The sequence below is a fragment of the Geospiza fortis genome, unplaced genomic scaffold (genome assembly GCF_000277835.1).
Source record: "Geospiza fortis unplaced genomic scaffold, GeoFor_1.0 scaffold40, whole genome shotgun sequence".
In the NCBI taxonomy this organism is placed as follows: domain Eukaryota; kingdom Metazoa; phylum Chordata; class Aves; order Passeriformes; family Thraupidae; genus Geospiza; species Geospiza fortis.
Window position 1 is genome coordinate 29,663,530 of NW_005054297.1, and position 18,930 is coordinate 29,682,459.

The window sequence follows — 18,930 nt, forward strand, 5'->3', positions numbered from 1 at the left end:
GCTGTGGGCGCGGGTGAGCGCGCCCGGGAGACGCTGCTCGGTGCCATGGCAGAGGCTCTGCCCGAAGCCACAGTGAGGAGGAAAAAAAGCATAACTATCGAGGAGAAAATCGACATCATAAGCGCTGTGGAGAGCGGCAAGAAAAAGGCGGAGATTGCAGCCAAGTATGGCATCAAGAGGAACTCCCTGTCTTCCATTATGAAGAATAAGGAAAAAGTTTTGGAAGCCTTTGAAACTTTGCGGTTTGATCCTAAAAGGAAAAGACTGAGGACTGCTTTTTATGCCGACCTGGAGGAAGCATTGATGAAGTGGTACAGAATTGCACAGTGCCTGAATGTGCCGGTCAATGGCCCCATGTTGCGCCTCAAGGCGAATGATTTTGCCCAGAAGCTTGGACACAGTGATTTTAAATGCAGCAATGGCTGGCTCGATCGTTTCAAGTCGAGGTATGGTTTAGTTTTCAGAGCTCAGCCTGTAGAAGCAGCTGCTACTCCTGCAGTGGGTGCTCAAACTCTTTGGTACCAAAATGTGCTTCCTTGTTATTTAAATGATTATCAGCCAAAAAATGTGTTTTACATACAGGAGACTGGGTTGTTGTATCAGATGTTACCACATAACACGTTTACATTTAAAGGGGAAACTTTTTCTGTAGGCAAAGAAAGCAAAGAGAGCATCACTGTAGTGGTGGGTACAAATATGGATGGCTCTGAGAAACTCCCACTGCTCATTATAGGAAAAAGCAAAATTCCACACTCTTTCAAAGATGTGAAATCGCTGCCAGTGGATTATGAAGCAAATGATAGGGCATGCATGACTTCAGGAATCTTTGAACAGTGGATGCACAAACTGGATCACAGATTTCAAGCACAGCAGCGCAGAGTGGTTATTCTTGTTGATTCTCTCCCAGCTCACACAGAAGTAAAGAACCTGAAGTCTGTCAAATTAGTGTTCTTTCCTCCAGACTGTTCTTCATGTATAGCTATGAAAGAAAGGATTATCAGAAGTCTGAAGGTAAAATACAGGCACTGTCTTATCAAGAGATTTGTTGACTGTGTAGAAAGTAATAAAGAGTTTATGCTGACCCTTCTTGATGCAATTGAGATGCTGTACCTGTGCTGGAGGGAAGTAACACCAGAGACTATTGCAAAAAGTTGCAATGGAGCAACTTTCCAATTAGAAACTGAGACAAATGAAAATGACAATGAAGTTGAAAGTGATTTGGATTTGATTGCACATGCACGGGCAGCTGGAGTAGAGTTTCCAGAAGGTTTGTCTCTGGAAGAATATGCAGCTATAGATGATGGCTTGGTAACTTATGAAGTGCCCACAAATAATGAAAGGATGTGTGCCAAAGAAAGTGCATCAGATAAAGCTGAGACATTTGTTGGTGGTGAAGATAAGGATGAAGGTGATCAACTTCAGGGAGCTGAACAGCTTTTACCATCCAAAAATGAGGCTTTGAGTGCTTTAGATACCCTTCGAAAGTTTCTCAGAAGTCAGGACACAGATGATTCTCTTTATGATTCCCTAGCTGACTTGGAGAATTTTATTCAACATGTAGCATGTGAATAAATATTTTAGCAAAGTGGGAAAGCATGTAGTTGGGAAAAAAAAAGAAATTATATAATCAAAGATAGTTTAAAAACAAACATTGCTGAAATGTTCTCTGGTATGTTTTGCTCAGGTGCCTAGATGAACATAACAATACTATGAAAAAAGGGCTATGAACTGAAATTTTCCACAAAATCAGGAGCAAATAACATATATTTGAGGTGAAGAGAGGGAGTAAGCTGAACCCTTAAAATGCTAACTCTAGTAAGTACAGTGGAAGTAAAAGAAATTCTTTGAGCAGTTTGGTGCACTCAGCATAAACTGTTGATCACTTGGAATTCTTTCTTCAAGAAGAGACTAGCACTTTCACACATCAATAATTTCACTGGTGGTTTTGGAGTTTTGACAGTGGAGTAGTAAATATTTATCACTTTGGTGCTTTTGATACCTAAACACAAAATTGAATAACACAGAAAATACATGTTTAAATTCTGAGAAGTAAGGCATTTTAAAAAGAATTTTTTCTTGCCCTTTATCAAGAATTCTGGCCATCTTTACTCTTGCAGCATATGATGAACCACAGAAAGTTACCACAGCTTTGAATGTGCTGTTTTGTTTTCTTAAAACTGCTCATGTGTGGATACACTCAAATGGCATAATCATTTATCCAAGAGTCAAAAGACAAACAAACCTTTTCTTGGTCTTTGAAGAGGTCAAAAAGGAAGGTTATTCTGTCATTTTCAGCCTTTTTGGTGCATAGATTTGATGTAGGTTTTTTGTGCAACTACATGTATTTCTACAGAAAAAAACCCCCAGTATCTGGAGTAAAAATCTCACTGAGCTCTTGTTTTATTTTCAATACTTGGAGGCTTTGCTGTAGGATTCAATGCACTCATGTGGTTTATCACTACAAGTCCCATTAACAAGGGTGCTGTTTGCATGATTGCGGTGTGAAGTTGTGTAAATCACAGTACATTTACATGTCTTTGAGTGTGCCTTTCAAACAAGGTAATCATATCAGAGCCAAAACCCACAGGATATGTGACCTTCTGGCTCTTCTCAAAACCTGTCTTAAATCTTTTCCATATCTATAAATTTAATTTTTTTTCAAAATTTGGAGATAATTATTTTTCTAATTTAGAGGAATAATTTTTCTAATTTAGAGGCCCTTTAGGAAGCCTATGTAATTAAAAAATCTATTATGCTGCCTAAAATTAACCCATGAGAACAAAATCTCATGCATATGTAAATCTTCAGTTTTAAATAAATAGTTTAGCTATAGCTTTGTTTACTGTTTTTTTTTCTGGTGTAGGACAGTTTATCCGTTTTCATTATTGTGAAATCATTTCAGAAAATGTGTCAGATTGTTGGAAGACAGTGAAAATATTAGGGATGGTGAGAAAAAGCTTTTGGCTGTTAGAGTGTTTACTAGAACCCCTTCCAAAAAACCCCACAAACTTCTGGTTTCTTGTTGTAAAATATATTATGTCAATTCCATCTAAAGGATATTCTGATTAATTAAGAAATTTCTGTTGAAATCCCAATATAGTTCTACATGGAGATTTATAGAATCTGTGAAAAAGGTACTCCTCTGAATTATCTCTTCTAGGTATTTATTATTTTAAAATACAATGCAAAATCTTTTAAAATAACAATCTCTGTCACATTCTTCTTGCTTAAATACTTTAGAATGAGCTTATGAAAAGTACTTTCAATGCTGACTAAGTTTATTTGAAGTTCACCTGAATCCCACAGACATCTGTAGATAATTTTCCTATAGTAACCTTTTGATTTAAAATCTATTTCTTTGCAACAGCTTCTTCTGCTAAAGGCAAGTTTAGGGAAAAGTTTCTTTTATTTGTATAGTAAATGTATAATTTGTTATGATTTGACTCCATGTGGCCCTCACTGGCCTGGGTTTTGAATAAAGGAACTCTCTGTTTCCTTCTGAGAGAATTCGGAGTGTGAAAGTGTTGGATCTGAATGAGAAAGACTTATGTATGTAAGCAACAAATCTTGGGTAAAGAAGGGTGCACTCTACAAGAAGTATAACTTTTGCAAGAAGAGGCTTGTAAAATCAGGAGATGGGAAATAACATTGTTAGCTGGAAAGGAAGGAAGTGAATTACTGTGTTTTCATACTCCCTCATGAAAGCAACAGGAAGGATTTACTAATTCGGCCTGAACTTTGAAGGTGAATTGTGAAACTTGCTTTAAAAAACATACAGCCTGTCAAAATCCTGTATCTTTAGAGAATTTGTGAATTTTTCTTAGCCTCTTAGTTCATTCTGAGAAACCAAACTAAAATGCACTCGCTGAAACTGGTTCTGTAAGTCAGACACTTTAAATTCTAACATTATAGCTTTCAAAGTTATTTAGGAACCCAAATATTTCTCCTCACTTGGATTTTGGTCACATTTATAGTGAGTGAAAATGAAATCCATTCTGAAGTTGTTACTTTTTCAGGTTTTTGTCATGGGGAGATGCAGACTCCCAGATGCAAAATACAAACAGTGGATAAGGAAGCAGTGCGCTGTGCAAATGTTTGTCAGTTCAGCCTGTGCACACAGTTTGAGCTGGAGATCTCTTTACATTGTCTGGGTAAACCACCAGGACACTGTGTTTTTTATATCTTGGGGTGATATCTTTTGGAGGGAGAGGAAGAATATCGCTTTAGATTGCATCATATTTAAAATGAAGAACCTTTTCTACAAAAGGCAGGTAACTAAGGCTGTTGTTTGCTTTAACACTTTGATATTAGTATGGACAACAATGTGCTTTTTCCCTGTAGCTTTTCTGCCTCATGTTATGGTTCGATGGTGATTATGTTCTTCAGCATCAAGTCAGTGAGGTTGCTTTCGGTAACCCAAAATGACTTCTAGAAGTGGGAACTGAAAATATGAAGTTTTAAAAATATAACTGATGTCTAGACAAGGCCAAAATAGAAAAAAATATTTTGAAAATATGTTTGATATAATAAAAAACATCCTCAGATTCATTCTTGAGATAAGTAATATGTAAAATAAGTATGCTCTTCAGAAATGCATGGTTTTTGAAAACTGTTAGAAATATTACACTCTGATTTTTTTGTGTTTGTTACAGTGTGTGCAGTTCTGGACACCTTTCAGGTCTATAAAATCTTCTTTTAAAACTGTTAAAAGGAAGATTGCTTTTTCCTAATGGTAAAAGGAAATAACAACTTTTTGCACCCTTAGGCAAAAATGGAAGAGAGGAGGCAGTCAGGGATCTACAGGAGAGCAATCCATGTGTGCCTGTATATCCAAGATTTATTTGTGACGTTTTGATAGGTAAGCAATCAAAGTAAATAAGTCAATGGTTTCACATTATTACACAGATCTTGAGAATAATACTCTCAAACACACAGAGTATTAAGTGATTTTAATTTTTATGTGCAATATTTTTGTAAACTTAAGTTAAAATGTAACATGAGAATATTAGTAAAATACCTCCAAGTTTTTTTGGTGGCTGTATTTATTGAAGTGATAGAGTAATATTGGCCTACTCAAGACTTACCTGAAATGTGTGGTGACTGGGCAACCATGGAATGTAACAACAGTGTTTCATGTTATTTTATTCCTTTAACATCAATAAAAGCTGGTGCTTCCTATTTTTGGGAGGCATTTGTTAAATGAAGGGTTTGCAAAGTTCTCATTGAGAATGAAATGCTGTTGTGGCCAGAGAAGAGTTTTTATATTTATGCAAGGAAGTCAGTATTTGTATCTAAATGTTTTAATATGTCCGTTCTGGGGGACCCTTGCAGCAGCGCTTGCCTAACAGTCAAGTGTCCCAGCTAGCAGCCAGCACTGCCAGCAGCCTGTCGGGACACTGTCCCATTCGCGGGAGCCTCAGCTCAAGGGACAGCGCCTAAGGAGATCCCCCACGTTATAGTGGCAAGACGTCTCCTTGGGACAGGACTAGAGTCCGCTGCAGCCAACAAGGAAAAGCGACCCTCAATCTGTGACAAAGTCCTGGTTTATTGTAGTCCAAGGGGGTGCAACAGAAAAAGGGTGTCGAGGGGCGGGTGCAGGTGGGTTTTCAGGGGTAGGGGAGGCACCCGTCCTCGGACAAATCAAATGTAAGCTACAGATAACAGACATAACAGGTAAACCAACAGTAACGATGCAAAGGAGGGGTCCCAGCCTCTGAGCCACTAATCCTGTGCCCTGGGTAGAAGTTTCTAGCGTTAAAGGCAGGAAACTGAGAGTGGGTGGCAGGGCACCGGGGAGAGAGAACCAATTAAGTACCATGGAAACCGGGGAGGGGTGCAAGGGGAACCAATTAAGTACTATAGCAACCGATTAAATGACAAGTACCGAATACAGAAAAGAGCGGGAAGGAGAACCGGGACAGAACCAGTAACAGAACATGAAAAGGGGGAATTGGAACAAACCATTGAACACTGAACACACTACAACAGACCCTTCCTTGAAAATCAGAACAACGCCTAATCAATTAATAAGCAAACAAATTGAACTGAATTTTTTGCAGTGGGATGAGTGACAGCACATTTCTGTCAATACATGCTTTAACAACAGAAAAAAAATCTTTGCAACAGATGAAAATATAAAAACTTGATGTTTTACAGCCTGATTTTATACACAGCCTTTATGCTGGTAAAGCAGTGTGGTATAGACATGTGATTCCCTTTTCCTGATACCACTGCACATCACTGGTTTATAGAAACAGGAATTCAGGTGTAGCTCATTTCCCTTCTTGGTAGCTCAGTTACTCTATTTGAGCTGAATTTTCTCCTTTCAAATGTAATCGTTTAACTGAATTGGTCTAGTTAAAACCGTACAACCTCTGGGTTAAGGCAGAGTGGGAAAGCCAGTAGTGTCTTGTCAACTTATTCATAGCTGTGTCACCTCTGTTCTTTGAGCAGAATGGAAAAGTGTAAACTGCAAATTAGTGCTATCAGTAAAGTGAACAAATAGCGCACAGAATTACCAAGTCTGTTGAGTGAGAATGTGCCATATTTTTGACAAATTTTAAAAGGGCTTTATATGTTTTACAATATTTGAGCTGAAAGTCGTGTTCTTCCTAAGCTTTCATGTCATGCTACCTTTGCCACAACCATTCCAGCCTTGTGCATGAATAGCACCAAGGGGAACAGGTCACTCCCATCAACACATAGGTAGCTACAATCCATGTGTGTTGTCAGCCTGCCCACAGGTAGTGGCTGTGTCACTGGGGAGGTGAGTTCCAGAGCTGGTTTGCATCCTCCTGCCCTTCCATGCTTGCATTGCTCTATGTGCTGTGCCAGCACTTGGCTGTAATCACCAAGGTAGTGACTCATCTGTCTGAGAAAGTTTGGTCTGATGGGATAGTGCAACCTCACCCCAAATGCCAAATGAAATAATTCATGGTTTATTGTTTGAAGACTGTGGGACCCAGGATTGCTGAGGAGGGCATTAAGATGTCTCAGCTCTCCTGGTCCCGCTCAGTAGCAAGGCTGAAAGAGGAGTTCTTGCTCTGGAGAAGTTCTTGCTCTGGAGAAGTTCTTACAAAACACGCGCTATTCAAGAACTCCTTCGACATGTGGTAACTAGTTGTTGGATTTCTCATCTGAAGTCAGCCACTTCTCTTGAGAGATGTGCTGTGGGGCTGCCTCTGTATCATGCGTACAAGGAGACAACCTAATGAAAGCGCTGCTTTTCTTCTAGCAGTATTGGTGCCTCCTATTTCTAACCTGTATAAATGATGCTGTATGATACTTTGCTATTCAAAATTCTTTATCTTACCCCTTCCACCTTTTATTCATCCATTGCCCCTATCATTTTATATTCATTGATATCCTGGCAATTCTAATGTTAATGTTAGGATTGTTGGCCCAACCTTCTGGCAAACTGCTTTCCTCCTTACACTCCCTATTTCTAATATTATCTTTTGCAGATCATATTTTTGAACTGTCTCATGTATCAGCACGTATCGCCCTCTTGGTACACATTCTCGTGATCATAGGCCCTAATTTCTCCATTGCTGTATTTAGTGGCTTTCTCAAATCCTTGCTTCATTTAGCTGAAAACATTTAGTATGTCATTATTTCTTTTTGTCTTTTCCTTTTGTAGCAGAGGGTGAGCAGTGCTTTTTCCAGCAGCTCCCCAGGATGTCCAAGAGAACTGGTAACAAAACACATAATCTCTCTCTCCTTTCAGGTGTCTCCATTTTCTCTTTCTGTCAGTGGTCCCTTCTGACCTGTTCTTTTGAAATTATCAATTTGACATTTAGTATCTCTGTTTAAACTGCTCCTATTTCTCTTTCATCTCTTACCCCTACCTGCCTATATAGCATCCTTCCCACATTCCACTTTTACATTTACATTTCTAAATATCATATCGCTACTCTTAGCTCTTTGGCACTTTCTTCCCTCCTCTTTTATTGGCCCCATCTAATATTTAAACTGCATTTCAAACTCCCTTGTCTTCCTTTCTATGTTTTCATGTTCAGTTCTCTCCTCCAAAAACAAATACTTAACTCTTTCTGGAGACAACCAGTTTTTTTACTTTCTATCTTACTTGGTGTGTCTCCATGATATTTGTACATCAAATATTATGTAATGATTAAAAGTATGTTATCTTCCCTAACTTTACCTCTTTGCATTTTTCCCCATCCTTTATGCTCAGTCATTTCAAGTCTTGACATTGTTTGAAGCTTTCTTTTGCACTCCTGATCACCAGCATGAATTTTATTCTTTATTTTAACCTTGTAAAAAATAAACCCACAAACAAAACCTACACAAAGATGGAGTTTAGGACTGTTTGTTGACATAGCTAACTGTGTTACAATGTTGTATTAAAAAGTCAGATTGAAAGCCAGCTCAAACCTTAGCTAATATCTATCAAGGTTTTTTATTTGAACCTACAACTTTTGTTGTTTATTTTTGCTTTTTGCTATTTCAGTGGCTGTTTGTGAGACTTCAGATATTTGTGCCGTGTGTAGCGAGCTCATATGGCCTGAGATCATAGAGAAAGGCAGGTAGAACATGAAAAAAGGAGGGGTTAAAAGGCAGGGTTCTGGTCTATTGAGATTCCCCTGCAGGAACTCAAGGAAAATTTGTCAGTCAGGTTAAGCAGAACTTTTTATTAAAAATCAACATCGAGAGTCCTCTGTAAGTCCATATCCATATATAATTAGGCTCACAGAAATTATTATGAAAGGTAACACCACAAGTTCTCTAAATTCTGGATAGCAAGAAATGTCCACCCACAATTCAGCTCCACTTGAAAACTGACACAAATTTGTGTTTGAGTTTTCTTCCCCAGAGCTAATGACACATGATCTGTGTAAACTGTCACTGCCCTGCCCAGGGCTCATCAACGTTCAGTAAGCAAATAGACATTTGCCTAGAGACAAGGCAAGGCTGAAAGAACATTTCTGTGTAAGAAGGGTTTCTGCAGAGTCTAGATGTTTCAGAAAGAGTCAGATGAGCTTGAAAATTGACATGGCTTTTCAGAAATTAACCAAGAGACACTTGGTAATATGAACTTGGGATCTGAATTAGAGATACTTATTATGTGCTGTTACTAACAACTGCTAAACTATTTTTGAAAAGCTGGCACAATGGATATCAGTTTTACTGCTCTGAGAAAAAGTGGCTCTGAGTGTTACATGTATCTCAACACATGGGCAAAGGCAAACAATTCAAATTTGAATTACAATTCAAATTTTAGTAGAGAGAAACCCTTAATTCCCTGTCAGAGTTGAGGGTGACCAGACTCAGTGCATTATTCACTGAGCATCTGCAGAGGCAGGAGCAGATGTTGCAAATGCTATAGACATGCAACAGCAGGACAGAAATACAAGTACAGGCAGACAGAGCTACAGGCTCTTGGCTCTGCTTGTTGAATGAATACAAACAGTCCTCCAACCCCCATCAGGAGGCTTCCCCTGCATGTCCTGTTACCAACCCAATCTTTTCAAAAACCAACAGAAATTCTCTTACAAACCAAAAGAAATTTAGGGTTTGATAATTTCTTGCCAAATTGGCAATGTTGTTCTTCATACCCTTTCACCATGTAGAAGTTGGCAACAGAAATCCAAATAGAAAAGGTAAAGCTGAAGAAAACATGTAATAAAACTTGTAGTTTTTTGTGTCCCATCCTCAACTGGCCTTCACTCATCTCATGTAGTTTAGGTGCCCTAAATCATACAACACCTTCAGAGCTTTGTCAAAGTGTAATCTGGTGCCAACAACTTTCCTGCCAGAGCTAACAGGAGAGCATTTGGCAAACACAATGCTTGGGTGGCTAGAAATCACCTTGCAATTTCATCTCAAATATTCGTGGTTAAATAGCTGTAATAAAACGACTTGATCATTCCCTAACAATACCTACAGCATTATTCATACCCAGCCATAATGCACATGTGCAACTCCAAACCTGCATTCCTTGTGAAATGCCTGCATTTGCAGTGATGATCTGTTGAGGACTAATCCTTGGATGGCAGAGAGCATCCTGGACAATGAGATTATATGAAATTTACATTAATGTAAGCTTCCTAAGGAATTATTTGGAATGGAGATTAGGTAGCTTTATGAATTTAAAACTTCCTTCAGATTTCTTTATCCTCTCACCTCATCTCACAGGGGTTGAAACCAGTAGCTTGCACTGGTGCAGCTTCACAAAGAAGATAATTTTGAAAAGTGTTCTTTTGGGAGGAGCTCTGCTAGTGTTCAGAGGCATATTGACCTGCAAGGATTAGGCACAAATTTGGCAACGTGTGGAAAGCAGCCCATGGGATCCAGCCAGCAGGAGATTTAACTGCTGCTCTGCCTCCCAAGTGGGCTGAGCCAACTTCTTATTAGGATGCTGACTCCTCAGGCAAGGCACATATTTGTGAGATTACCTCCTCCAAAAGCAGTAATGCAGGTACTGGTTTGCTTTTAATCATTCATCCTTCTCGCTTCTTCCTGTCTACCATTCCAGTTCCTCAGAGATTAAAAATTCACTGTCAGCCCCCTGCCTGATCTGATCAGTCCCCCAGTTTGGAAACCTGAGATGGCTCTGTGCAATCCACCCTCCTGATTTACAGCCTTTAAATATTGCACCAGGCTTCCAGGCTTTTGTTTTGTTTTGTTGGTTTTTTGGGGTTTTTTTTGGGTTTTTTTGGGTTTTTTTTTTGTTTTTTTTTTTTTTTTTTTTTTTTTTTTGTTTTTTTTTTTTTTTTTTGTTTTTTTGTTTTTTTTTTGGTTTTTTTTGTTGTTGCTGTTGTTGAATATCCAATCCTTGCATTCTCTAAAAGCATTTCCAGCTCTAATGGGAAAAGAATGAGTTGTGAACCTGAAATGAATTCCATGTTTCTCTCTGTGTGGAGATAAAATTATAAGAATTTAAACCATGCTGAGATCTGCCCTTACTTATATTTGAGAAGGGTGTAGACTCAGGGTAGGTGTGGATTGACCTTTGCAGACATGGTAGAAGGCATAAAGCTTCACAATTAAGTACTCAGAACCAAAATGGATTATGAGAGGAATTATATGTTCACTTCCAGGAAGCTTCTATTTCCTATAGGATCACGTCTACAATTCTTTCTGTCAGGGGTTTCATTAGCAGCCAATAGCTAGGACTGACCTCTTTCATTCTTGCTGCATCTGCCTGTGAATGGCTGAATGCCAGGTCTCACAGAATTTTAGTACTGCTTGCCTCTTACCTAGGATACACAGAAGTATAAAACCTGTACCTTCTGACAGAAGATCAAGCCTCAGAGAGCAGGATGTAGGCAAGGTAGCAGCCTGTCAGAACCCTGATCTTCTCACTTCAGACCACACTTGGTGCACCTACACTTTGGCACAGGGGTGTGACTGTGGCATGGACAGATGCATAGAAGAGGAACCACAGGACTTAAGGGGTATCAGTCTGTGTACTGCTATTAGGATGTATAATTGAGCTGCTAGTATATATACTGAAGGATATTTTACTGTCACAACTCTATACAGCAACCAAAAAAACATTTAATAAAGGTGTGCCATCCTGTACTGCCATCACAGACACTGGTCAACACACGGATCCACCTGAAAATGTGCTGCAGTACATCCAACCCAGCTCTTAGAAAAGGATTTCTCCCCATACCAGACTCAATCAGAAGGCCAAATTTATGATCTTTTTTTTTTCCATGTAGTCTTTGCAGCACTACAGTCAGCTATACTGAACTAAAAGTTAGATTTAAACACAGGGTGTTGAGAAGCAATGCTTTCTGCCACAAATGCCCTCAGCATATCCCTCCTTGGGTTGTGACTGATGGCATTTTGGATGCATATCACCAAAAAATTCTATCATCTGTATGAGGACTTGGTCAGAGATTAAATACACCCCGTGTTGAGATGGGGTTTTCAGAGAAATACGAATTGTAGGCAAGACACAACTCACATTTCCATCTGAAAATGAGGCTGCAGATACATAGTTTTCCAGGTTTCAGCATGGTTTCTGATTTCAGATTCTAGACAACAGTGTAAAATTTCCGAAACAGCTTCCTTGGCACTGCAAAGGCTGTTTAAAACTTTTTGAGTTAGCAATATGTGGGTTTAGTATAATCCCCCTGACAAAGGGATGTATCACATATTAGCAGCTGTGATGGTCAAACCAGTATTAACAATGTAATGCCATATATAAAGTGATTTAACTGAATATTTTTTAAAAATATGTGTTTCAAAACCATGTTTATTTTCTAATAATCAGCTATGTTTCATTGCTTCAGTCCTAGTTTCCACTTGCATAGTGGAGCAGACAAAATGCCTTCAGGACCACTAACATATTTTGATTCAGGGGCCTGAAGTTAAACAGGCACAGGCTCAAACCACAGGCTGAGATGCTTCCAAACAGCCTTAATTTAGCGTCTCACTTGCACACACATTATAAATACAGTCTCTCTGCAGACTATCACACTTTTTTTCCTTTAATATCTGTCTGGTTTAAAGCTGGATGCTGTTTCTTTAATTCTACTGGGACTATTTATATGCTTAAATATGTCCTCAAATTCTGCAGAGCTGGACTATGACAGGACTGGAGGCTGCTTCCATGTTTTAAATGTTGGTTCATAACACCACACTAGAACTGAGCACTTGGGTTAGGTCCTTCAAAGGTATTTAAATTACAAACTATGGAAAATAAATTTTTCAAATTATCTAGGAACAAAATTTGCGCCAGATCAGATATCCATACTCTTAAATGTAGTTAGTGGTTATTTGCACTTTTAGGTATCTGAGAAGCTTTAAAAAGGCTTGTCTTTAATGTTTCCTTAGAGTCTGGACTCTATATAAACTATTTGTGGACTAAAGTTCAGTAATTACAGTGAAAATATGCAAAGGAAAAACTCAACAACATTTAATTTAAGAACAGAAAAAGTAACCTAGATGGGAGGATCAAATGAGAGCTGCCACAGCCTAAAAAAGTATCAAGCAACATTTAAGCAGCATTATTTTAGGACATCAAGGATTATCTTCAGATACTTTAGGTGTGGCTGGAAAAATCTTAGTACTCACATTACAATTTGGATGTGCTGGTGTGTTTTTTTATGGTCTAGTATTCCTGAAGGAATGTGCTTTTCAGATTTTATTCTCTTCTTATGAATTGCTCACAGCTGAGAAAATACCTCCAGACATCCAGCTGAAGCACCCTAAAAATGAAAGTAAGGAGAATTTTAAAATATGTACTTTACTTTCCCTTAAGCACCTTGTCTCTCTACTCTTCATTTTACTAAATCCCCAGTGATTGCACTCAGGACAGATTTCTGTTTGGTTTTCAATCCTTTACTCCATCAATCTCACGTCTTGTTATCTCTTTAAAAGAAATATTTCAATATCTACAGAGCACTGTGGGTTTTTTCAAGCCAGATCTTAAGCTAGCATTGACTTGTAAGTGACAACTACTGAGCAGGCACCTCCGTGTAAGCCACGCAGCGGTGACGTTTCCTGGGAAGATCATTCACCGGCTGACAGCTTTTTCCCCATTTAAGTTGCTGCCCATGCATCTACCAAGTGAGCTGGCACATGAAGGCCTGTGACCAGACAAGGCTCTGATCCGTGTGTGGGACACCCAGGATGTGTTTCTTCTCTCACTCCCAGGAGCAGCCACAGGGAATTTCCATTCTCTGAATTTTTTTTTCCTAAATGGCACAGATACTCCTTTTAGCATGACAGTTGTATTGTCTGCCATGTGTGTGTCTGTGCTGGGAGGTCTGCTGCTCTCCTGTGCCTGTGCAGCCATTTCTGTACAAAACAGCTTTATTCCCAATACCAGAGACCCAGGAGTCAGCTCCTGTTCTAAACAGGCTTTTGAACACACTCCCATCCCTCTGTGAGCCATCTCAAGCAAATTAATTCTTCCTAGCTTATTACATGGCTCATCTTTTGGGGTCTGCTTCTGGTCAGATGCATTCCTCAACCCCTGACTGAGAGTGGAAGGGGATCCTCTCCTGACAGCTGACTTGCAGTGCCCAATGATCCATTTGTTCCTTTAACTAGGACTTGGATTGTTTACATCAGCTGTATACTTAACACAGGTTTGAGATACTGCAACCCTACAGAAAATTTATATTTCCATTTATATAATTTCAGTCTCTAATTCCAGCTTAAACCCTAATATAACATGTGCATAATTATTTTCAAAGAATTAAACAAACCTTTGACTAATAAATCCCCATGCTGTTCCACAAAGAAGTGAAAGCCTGATTTACTCATAAATAAAAGGTCAGGAAGGTGACCCAAGCTCTTTTAAAAACTGATGGGTTTTATTTCAGTTTCATTCCAGCACTGGCCTCAGAAGAACAAAATATAAAAGATTAATAAATTGTAAATTTCTCTCACAGTAGTGGTACGTTACAATGAATAAAAGTGCCTGAAAACTCGATTCTCAGAATTGAATTGTTCAGGCTTTGTCTTCTTGTCTGAGATGCTCATGGCTTCATGTCTCATAAGGATGCTCTGAACAATTTTGAATATAAGTGGGGCACAGCATCCTGGCCCAAAACACTAGGTTTTCCCTGTTAAAACAGTTTTGGGAGCAGAAAAGGGTACAACCTCTGTTGATGCCCAGGAACACTCCAAAGTTACCAAGTTAGGAGAAAGCACAAATTATTTACCTACCAAAAGGAATATGAAGCTGGTAGCATTGAGGTAAGTGCAGGCTTTTAAAAAAGAAAACAAACAAACAAACCCTAAAGTTGTACTTTGGGGGGTTCATCCCACCTTTATCCAGCCTACATTGAGACAGAGACAGACTCATGGAGTCCCACCTAGACTTCAATGATAGGAGTCTAGGAAGGTTGTTGTGTGAAGGATTTTATGGGTGAATCCCCACTAGTCTACAGGAAAGCTCTGCTGGGTACTACCTACATCAGCTAGTAATTGTGTCTCTCTTGTGGTCAGATAACAAGATCACTTTGCTGACCAGACATTGTCCTTTTGGAAGTGCTGTTTCAGCTGTGGATTTTGCCTGAGGGAAAGCTGAGCTTCCAGGAGGACACATCTTTCAAAACACAGTCAGTACTACAACAGAATGGAGGCATCATCTATTTTTAGGAATTTACATAAGTCACAAGTAATTCAGCAATCTTTTGGCAAGTGCAAAATGTATAATCTATGTACTGCTTTCCCAAAAATTAGTAGAAACAAAGTGTGCACATACACTATATGTCTGCCAGTGCTCTCAATGCACCCAGAGGCCTCTTCCATTTTAGAGATTTTCAATCTTGGAAGTCTCTATTTAAATATATTTTTTATTTTGTTAAAGGAAACTTAGATGCAAACATCTGGATATTTTCAATTTTAGTTTTTGTATTTTATTTCTGTTCGTATTGAAGTATCCAAAATATTGTCAGCATGAAATAACAGCCTGTGTTATGTATGTGGAAAAAAAAAGAAAAAGAAAATAAAAGAAAATTACAAGTCCAGTTAAGCAAAGAGATTCTTAAAACTGGCAGATACTTGTTTTTATGCTTTTATTGTCATTCTATTTTAGTTTTATTACATTGTCCCAGTTAGGGATAATATTGTTCTAAGCTTTGTTCTAATTTATACTGGTGGCATTGGTTTCAGAAAGATTGAAAAGATTGAAAGATTCTGGTTTTTCCTGAAGCACCTCTGTGTCTGAAATAAAATGTAACTTCTCCTTTCATATAATCTAGATTTGAATTTGTTGGAAAGGGAGCTTTGTCATCTGCAACTTAGTCAGGCATTGCTTGCTCTGAAACAAGTGCAATGGTGGATGCAGTTCCAGATGCCCATGAGATTTCCACACAAGGATGGATTTTAGCCTTGATTCTGCAAATCTGACTTAGCTCAGCAGCCCACAGAAGTGCCATTGCAGCTGACACTCTGGCTGACTCCAGAAGATCCCTGTGGGCTTTGCACAAACTCTTTTGCTTTGATCTTTGTTTCTTTTTAAAATGTTGTAGTCAATTGCAATACACTGCTATTTTCCATTCTTTCACAGCAACTTGTGGGAAAATTTTATCTGTCCTTTCTCAACATATGTCAGAGACAGAAACAAGTCATTAAGGGACTAGTAGAACTTGGCTGGTTCTAGTCCCTGCCTGCACTTCAGAGCAGGTGGATTAGCTGCTCAGGAGTGCAGCAGACAAGCTGTGCTAGCAGGTTTGTAATAAATGCCCTGTAACTAACCATCAACTTGCCACATCACTTGAAAAATTTAGCTGTTGTTCTCACAGGAAAAAGGAACTAGAAGAGCGCCAGCCAAGTGGCTGCAGCATTGGAATACATTTCTGTTTTTCTGCAAATGTCCCTCTGATGACATCCTGTAATCTCAGTGATGCAAATCCTTCTCTATTAGGGAACAACATCAGCAAACAGACTAGCTTTGTGCTCAGAAATGCCCTTTACACTCTAAAAACCAATGAAACAGTTAACATTGAACATGCACAAATGTTTCCAGATGGGTAACATACATTGTAAGCACCCTGAAAATTTAGTGGTTTTACCTGTGAAAAGACATTTCTTTTTGCTAAGGTGCATTGTGGATCCTAGTAAATGCACTAAGGCCTATGAAATTATCAGATACAATCCACCCCTCTCACAAAACCATCCATGAGTGAAGCTACATGGGTTTCCAAATGCCCAAGTTTGTTTTGCAGCAAAGTTGTCAGTACAGCTTTTGGTTTCTGTATTCCAACTATGAAGAGAGATGCATGAGGCTGAAGACAACAAGGCAAAGGTACCAACCTTGCTTCCCAGGCAGGCCAAAGGGAGCCTGCTGGGAGTACTTCAGGGGAGCACCATCCCAGTGCTGCTGGGCACAGTCCGAGGTAACTGCCCATGCTTGAGAGTCTGATTTGTCAGCATCCAAAATACCTCATTCCTCCTTCTCTACAATTAAAAAAAAAATTAGGATAGTCAAATGCATGCCAAACCACCTTTGTATGCCTCTAAAATCTTATTTAAAAGGTACTGTGGCCAAGAGTCACATTTCCTGTACTTCTGTACTTTTATTTGCCTTAGAAATCATACTAGTGTACATAGCAGTAGATGGCTATCTTGCTTTCAAGGGGCAGTGATGAGTTGTTAGCCAAATATTTGTCAATAACAGTTGATGGGAACTTGAGGAGAAATGCTACAACCTATGTAGAAAGACTGAAAGGGGAAAGAGAAAAGTATATAGTTATTTAAATTAGAAATATGGTGTAAAAATGCAGCAAAGATACAAAACAAAAACAAATCCTTTCCTGTTTTCCCTTCCAGTTTCTCTCTCTAGGTTTATGTTTTTGTAATGGATGAGCGAGCTGGGCTGAGTCTACACAATGGGGCAAAACCACAAATATGCAGGGCAGGATAAATCAGAAGAACATGTGTGCAGCCCATGTGGTATTAGAGTGGCAAAGCTGGGAAGGAAACGGGGAAGAAATAGAAAGGAGTATAGCATATCTTTTCTGTACATTAAAACAATGAAAATACAGTTAAATATTAATACTTTGCCTACTGTTGACTAAAGTTCAAGGAAAGCTGAAGATGGACAATAGTGCCAGCCTTGGGATTTGAGATCCTGCTCCTGAAAACACAGACAGGCCTTGCCTTTGCTGGCCACCAGCCCATTATCAGTTTTCCTATTGCCAGACGAGACAAAATCACCTCTGAGCACAGATCGTTAGCCTCAATTTCTGGACTTCCATCATTCAAACAATCTATGTCAATTAGACACTATTACTAATCCTTGGAGTTTCTGTCATTTTTAAATGGAAAAATCTTAAAAGTATTGACAAGTTTCACCTCTGACACTTGTGTCTGATAAGTGTTATTGTGTATGATTCTGACACCATATTAAAGAATATCTCCTAGAAATATTTGATTTGTTGGTCAGTGTACTGGCTTCAAAACTCAGAGCTCCTCTTTATCTACTTGTAGGTGCAAATGTTGCTACTTTGCTTTTCCCCTCACTATTTTATGATATACTTACATTGCCAATACTAAGCAACCAGATTTTTAGTTAACTGTATCATTCAAGGGGCTTAAATCTATCAACAAGCTGGTCATTAAATGAATCACTGACCTATTTCTCAGCTACTCAAGCTAAATAACCTAAAACTGATGACCTATAAAAGCATCAGTGTGTTAAGAAAAATTATTAGCTGGAGAAGCACAGCAGCAATTGATCACTCCCCACCAATCTGAACAGAAAGATTCACCAGCTTCGACAAATTCCAGAACTCAACAAATTCTGACAAGAAATCAGATTTTGACAGACTGATGTCCAGAGGAAATACTATGAAGCTCCTACACAGTCATCATTCAACCCTCCTTTCTTAGATTACTATTGGAAAATGTTATGCAAGTATTTAAAGTGGCTCTTACCTGGGATACTCCAGAGTAAAACCTGGAGTGCAGACTCTCCTCAGCTCAGAGAGATTAATTTTAGACCTAGTACTTATTTCTACAGTGGAACAACCCAATTCTGTGATCCAACCATTCTCCCTGCTTGGGTACATGTATTGTTTAGATCCAGATCCAAATCCTGAGCCCTGGCTAGGCCCACCCTACGCAGCAAGAAGACTGAAAATGTTTGGTTTAATTTTTAAGTTCTCCATTGCTCTTACCCACAGAGCACCACCCAACAGGAAACACGTGGAAGCTCTTGGCCAGCTCTTACATGTTTCTGAGTGTGTGGACAGTGATGGGGTGGTGGGAACAGAGTACAGACCAGTGTCTGGGGGGACAACAGCCAAGGTCTTCACACCCAGACAGAGACTGCCAAGGGGGAGCAAAAATAAAGAGGAGTCAGGAAGGGAGGCAGGATTACCTTCCCCTTGCCACGTCACACAACCGTGGCACTGGGGGCCCCCATGCCAGGCCCTGCATCCTGGTGGGGACTGAAACCTTCTGTCCCCTGTCATCTGCAGACATCATCACACCGGTGTC

At 39.2% G+C, this 18,930-nt stretch overlaps 1 protein-coding gene across 1 annotated transcript; it reads left to right on the forward strand.

Annotated features, from left to right (window-relative positions):
* The first annotated feature begins 15 nt into the window (after positions 1–15).
* Positions 16–2,832, forward strand: TIGD4 (tigger transposable element derived 4). The gene has a single exon (XM_005415710.2). The coding sequence runs from the start codon at positions 46–48 to the stop codon at positions 1,570–1,572; it is 1,527 nt and encodes a 508-aa protein (XP_005415767.1). The 5' UTR covers positions 16–45; the 3' UTR covers positions 1,573–2,832.
* Positions 2,833–18,930: the final 16,098 nt, after the last annotated feature.